The sequence below is a fragment of the Quercus suber genome, unplaced genomic scaffold (assembly GCF_002906115.3).
Source record: "Quercus suber isolate HL8 unplaced genomic scaffold, Cork oak 2.0 scaffold_2, whole genome shotgun sequence".
Taxonomy (NCBI): domain Eukaryota; kingdom Viridiplantae; phylum Streptophyta; class Magnoliopsida; order Fagales; family Fagaceae; genus Quercus; species Quercus suber.
In genome coordinates this window covers 4,371,285-4,375,945 of record NW_027069469.1, presented here as the reverse complement: position 1 = coordinate 4,375,945, position 4,661 = coordinate 4,371,285, and the positions used below count along the sequence as shown (strand labels likewise).

The window sequence follows — 4,661 nt, the reverse complement described above, 5'->3', positions numbered from 1 at the left end:
ACTTGGTATATTTGACCTTTATCAATGCCGATCCCCCTATCCACTTCGGTTGCAGTACTGGAAGCATTGGCTTGCCGCAGGGCAGTTCAATTTGCAAAAGAAATCGGTCTCAGAGAGGTGGTTTTCAAAGGAGATTCTGCTGTGGTCACCCAAGCCATCACCCAAGGAAGTTCGAACTCTCCTGAGTATGGCAACATTATCAACGACATCAAGATATTAGCTACTAATTTTAATTTTATTCAGTTTTGTCATGTAAAACACAACTAAATTGCAACTATAACGTAGTTGCTGATGCACTAGCCAAAAAAGCTAAAGACTGTTCGAGGTTAGCTGTTTGGTTAGACGATGTGCCAGAGGATATCTCTCATCTTCTTTTGTTTGATGTTCCAAGTAATGCTAGTTTTCGCCGAGCCATTTTAGTCTAGATTCTCAAAAAAAAAAAAGAAAAAGAAAAAAAGAAAAAGAAAAAAGAAAGGTATATATTGGGTCTTTCTAGCGTACCAGGATACTGTACCAACACAAATCCTGACCATAAATTTGGAGGCCCTAACAGACTAGTAACGAGATACAAATCACTTCCTTTTCATTGAAGGGGAGTGAGCCCAATTTACAACTGAAGATAGCTCCTCGGCACTAGTCCGAGGAGACCCCTCTCCCTCAGTTCTTTCATCTCTCTCTCCTCCCCCACTGAGTCCTCCCCCTTCTTATCTTGCTTTCCTTTCTTATATCCTTCCTTCTGCTGATCATCCATTGGCCTCTGCTCTGACCGTCTGTCCCATCAGAGGTCTTATCCGTGCTCAAGTGGCTCATCCTGATCGATGCTGCCCTGTCAAGGGGTTACATCCCCATTAATGCGGTCAGGGGGGTTAGGTGAGCGCATTCAATGCAGAAGTGACAGTTCACCTCTGGCTTGCTCCTTCGCCGTTCTCCTGTCGCCGATGCGTGGCACTGGGCCCTCTCCTCCTCGGATGTTCAAAGCATCCTCTGGTGGAATGGCCCTTGTGTTCCCCCGAAGTCTCGGATGCCCGAGGACGGGCCAGAGGGCGTTAGAGTGAGTGCATTGGCAGAGTTGGTTAGAGGGGAGTGCTTTGGTAGGTCATTAAAGGCAATAATTTTTAAAATATGTTTTATTTTTTATTGATAAATCTGAGCTGTTTGATTGGTGAGAAAGTAGAGGAATGTGACATAAAATTTTGTTTAGTTATTTTGTTTTTGAAAATTTTATTTTAGTTAGGTGAAATTTTAGAGGATAAGATTCATTCCCATTAAATCCTCTAATTTCATATAATTTATAATTAAATGTAAGAAATACGGCACTTAAAAATCAAATAAATGCCATGTATGTCTCACATTGAGTGATTAAATGATAATATTAAAATTTGAAATTAGTATATATATATATATATATATTTACGCCTCATATGAGTCGAATAAAGTTTAACTATTGAAATCTAGCTATGCATAATATTGGGCCTATTAAGCTGAACCCATCTCTTCAAACATCAATTTCTATATAAAAGTAAGGACCTCGTGTGGAAAAATATGAAATTCTACCAAGTGACGTATTTTATGTAAAGAGAATTAAAATATTTTTAATTGTTACATCAGAGATAATAACAAATTAAATATTAACCTTTTGTTTTATTTGGTTCCACATTTCAAGACTTTTCTAATTATAAAATAAATATTATTTGTATCATTTTGTTCAATGTTTCAAGATTTTTTATCCCTCACACATACATACAAAACTCTATGCATTTTAATTCACTATTTTCACTTCTTACACTTCTACCTCTTTGTATATACCTACTTATAGCCCTTCATGTCATTCAATGTCAAATATATACAAACCAAAAATGATGTCGTTTACCTTCAATTTTTTGACGACACTTACCTAACTCTAACATATTGTTGTCTCATCTAATCCTAACCCTATGAGTTGGCTACAACCGAGAAAGGAGAACTTGCATTTTATATTGAGTGACAACTGCAATTAGAATTTTGACGTTAAGGTCGGACATTGTATATTTGTGGGTTTTGTAAATGATGTAATTGACTGTGGTGTTTGGTATGTGTATTTTGTTTAAGAATTAAGGTAAAAGAAAAAGACACATTTTATATCATCTTTTGTTCTACAGTATTCCTCCTACGTATTTTTTTTTTCCTCATTACTTCAATTGAATAATTATATTGGATATGTGTATAATTTATAATTGTTATTTTTTATGATAAACTCATTACTAATATTAAAGCTCTATAACAATTATGCTATAATAAATGTACAACATTTTTCAAAACTATTTTACATAAAACATTACAACAATATCCGTGCTTCGCACTGATAATTTACTAGTATTATCCGAAAGTGGGTAAAATGACCTCAAAAAAAAAAGGGATAACCTGCATGGACTTTAAATGGTGAAATCTTGTGCAGACTAACTTGCTTACATCCCCCAATAATGTTGTATCGAATAGGAGGCATCTAGTGGCGTGAAAAAGTCATCTCTGTTACATGCTTCACTCTAAGGTGTTCTTTGGTTGAAGAGGGAATTAATTGAGAAAAGCATATCACTAGACATTCCTCATGTATGTGTTTGAAGCTTCTCAATGACACACAGTGAAACAGTAGTTCTAAATTATGAAGTCTGAAGTTTACTTAGCACATGTTACACATGCTATAAACAGAAACCTCTTGCACGTGAACCTTGTTTGTTAAAACAAAAATTACATAATAATCACTTGGAACACCATACTCTAATAATCTTCACCATTGAAATCAAATTCATCGGGCTTCTGTGGCAGTAATAGCAACCTTTTTGGTGCTTTGCGTTCATCATTGTATTCAACCTTTGAGGTCGCTGCTTCGTCTGTCACAGCATCTTGCAATCCGTCTTCCGCTTCATGCAAAGACTTATAAAGCTTTCTCTCATAGCACCTGCGCCAAACTGCTTGGATGCGACGGGCTGCCCACGTCTTCCATTGTAAGGAGTAGAACCTGAAAGTCATCAATGCACAATTACACATGGGATCATTCTACTTGGAAAAATGAAGGTAAGCAGAGTTCTAATGTAATTTTTCTTCAAAGTCACTATGAATATTTAATTCTAAAAATGAAAGCGTATCACAGACGAAGGAAAAGCTATCATATATATATATATATATATTATTTTGTTTAGAAATCCAATGCGACAGGGGCATTGTAGATTTTGATGGGATAACCATGGCATTTCGATTTAAAATTAAATGAAGAACTGAGGACCACATCTTTTTTGTACAATTTTTGAACAATTTTTTTGTTTGTATAGCCTCACTTTATTTGGAGAATGCTGACAATAATCATCCAAAATGTTGATAAGCTTAGCTTAAAGACTTGCCTGAAAATATGCTGGAACTGCTTGCTATGAAGATGCCGAAACTGAGAGGCCACAAACTTCAAATCAGCAGCCCTTAGAGCAAAGACTTCAACCTCTGTTTGAGCTATTACTGTTCTTGTTGAAATGGGAAAACTGGTAGAGGAGCGGGGATTCAAGGCCCACGCAAAAAGCTCTTCTCCACAAAAGTCACCGGCCTTCAGATCACCAGCATTACCTGTTTTTCCAGTCATAGTGGTCAGGTTTCCTCGCATGATAAAGAGCATCTCATCCACTGGGTCCCCCTCAAGGATAATGCAGCTCTTCTCTGTGTGAAGCACTTGTTTGAGACGATCACAAAGTGCATCAAACAGTTGACTATCCATTTTTTCAAACATCGGCACCTAAAAGATAAAATTTACTTGATGAACACAATAGCTAGAAGTTGGACAAAAAGATGTTTGGGAAAAAAAGAAATCAAAGAAAAATTCTCACACTCTTGAGAAGATTTAAGCAAAGATGGCGTGTTATGTCCCTTCCAAGGTCCTTAGGAAGGCTTTGAAGTAGATTCTCTTCTTCAACACCTCTGGTTAGTTGCCATTTATACTGCTGGTATCGTCTAACTCGTGCCCTTAATTCCTCAGGGAGCATGCGGTGGGACATCCACTGTTCTGCATCATTCCTTTTCACTCTCATTTCTTCTACTCTCATTGTTGTGGATTGCAGATATCTCTATAACATTCATAATATAGCACTTTTAGTTAATCAAATCTTAGGACTATCTGTGGAAAGGTTTCTATTCATAAGTCATAAGACTGGATAGAATGAGTGAGAACTGACCAACATCATGTTTCTATTGAAGCTAAAATAGGCAAAATGGAAGCCAAACGAACTAATACACTAATTGAAAAGTAACAATTAGGGAAGCAAGTCACTTACTATAAAACCTATGACTACAGAATTGAATGTAGTTATGAACACGCAAAGACTTGTGTCTGTTTGGTGAGGTTTCCCCGTCGCTTTATAGTTTATTTGCAAGCCTCGCTTTTATTTTATTTATTTTATTTATTTTTTAAGGTGTAACTATACTTTAACTATTTTTCAACCAATAAGCTTTAGATAAAAAGCTACATCAAAATGCACTAAATAAGATTTTGTGATGCTTCAAATTGATTGAATGTCCTGCATACCTGTGGCAATGGAAGAATTGACAGAATGTCAATGAGGAAGTATGTGGATAAGTATCTTTTTGCTATAGCCACTGGATCAGTAATCACCTCACCCCTTCCGAAGACTTGAGAAGAAGGGGCA

The 4,661-nt window shown here is 36.5% G+C and overlaps 1 protein-coding gene across 1 annotated transcript; it reads right to left on the bottom strand.

The window, feature by feature from the left end:
- Window positions 1–2,550: 2,550 nt before the first annotated feature.
- Window positions 2,551–4,140, bottom strand: LOC136061340 (cyclic nucleotide-gated ion channel 1-like). The gene is made up of 3 exons (XM_065764027.1): window positions 3,846–4,140; window positions 3,375–3,754; window positions 2,551–2,995 (listed from the first exon to the last, which is right to left on the bottom strand). Exons 1-3 carry the CDS (start codon window positions 4,059–4,061, stop codon window positions 2,755–2,757), a joined length of 837 nt encoding a protein of 278 aa, XP_065620099.1. The 5' UTR covers window positions 4,062–4,140; the 3' UTR covers window positions 2,551–2,754.
- Between the last annotated feature and the right edge of the window lie 521 nt (window positions 4,141–4,661).

Bases quoted from the DNA above. Each gene is read 5' to 3' on its own strand.
- LOC136061340 (XM_065764027.1), bottom strand. From the start codon at position 4,061: ATGAGAGTAGAAGAAATGAGAGTGAAAAGGAATGATGCAGAACAGTGG. The intron at 3,755-3,845 runs GTGAGAATTTTT...TTTATCTTTTAG, and splicing joins GCTTAAATCTTCTCAAGAGT to GTGCCGATGTTTGAAAAAAT. The intron at 2,996-3,374 runs GCAAGTCTTTAA...GATGACTTTCAG, and splicing joins CAGTTCCAGCATATTTTCAG to GTTCTACTCCTTACAATGGA.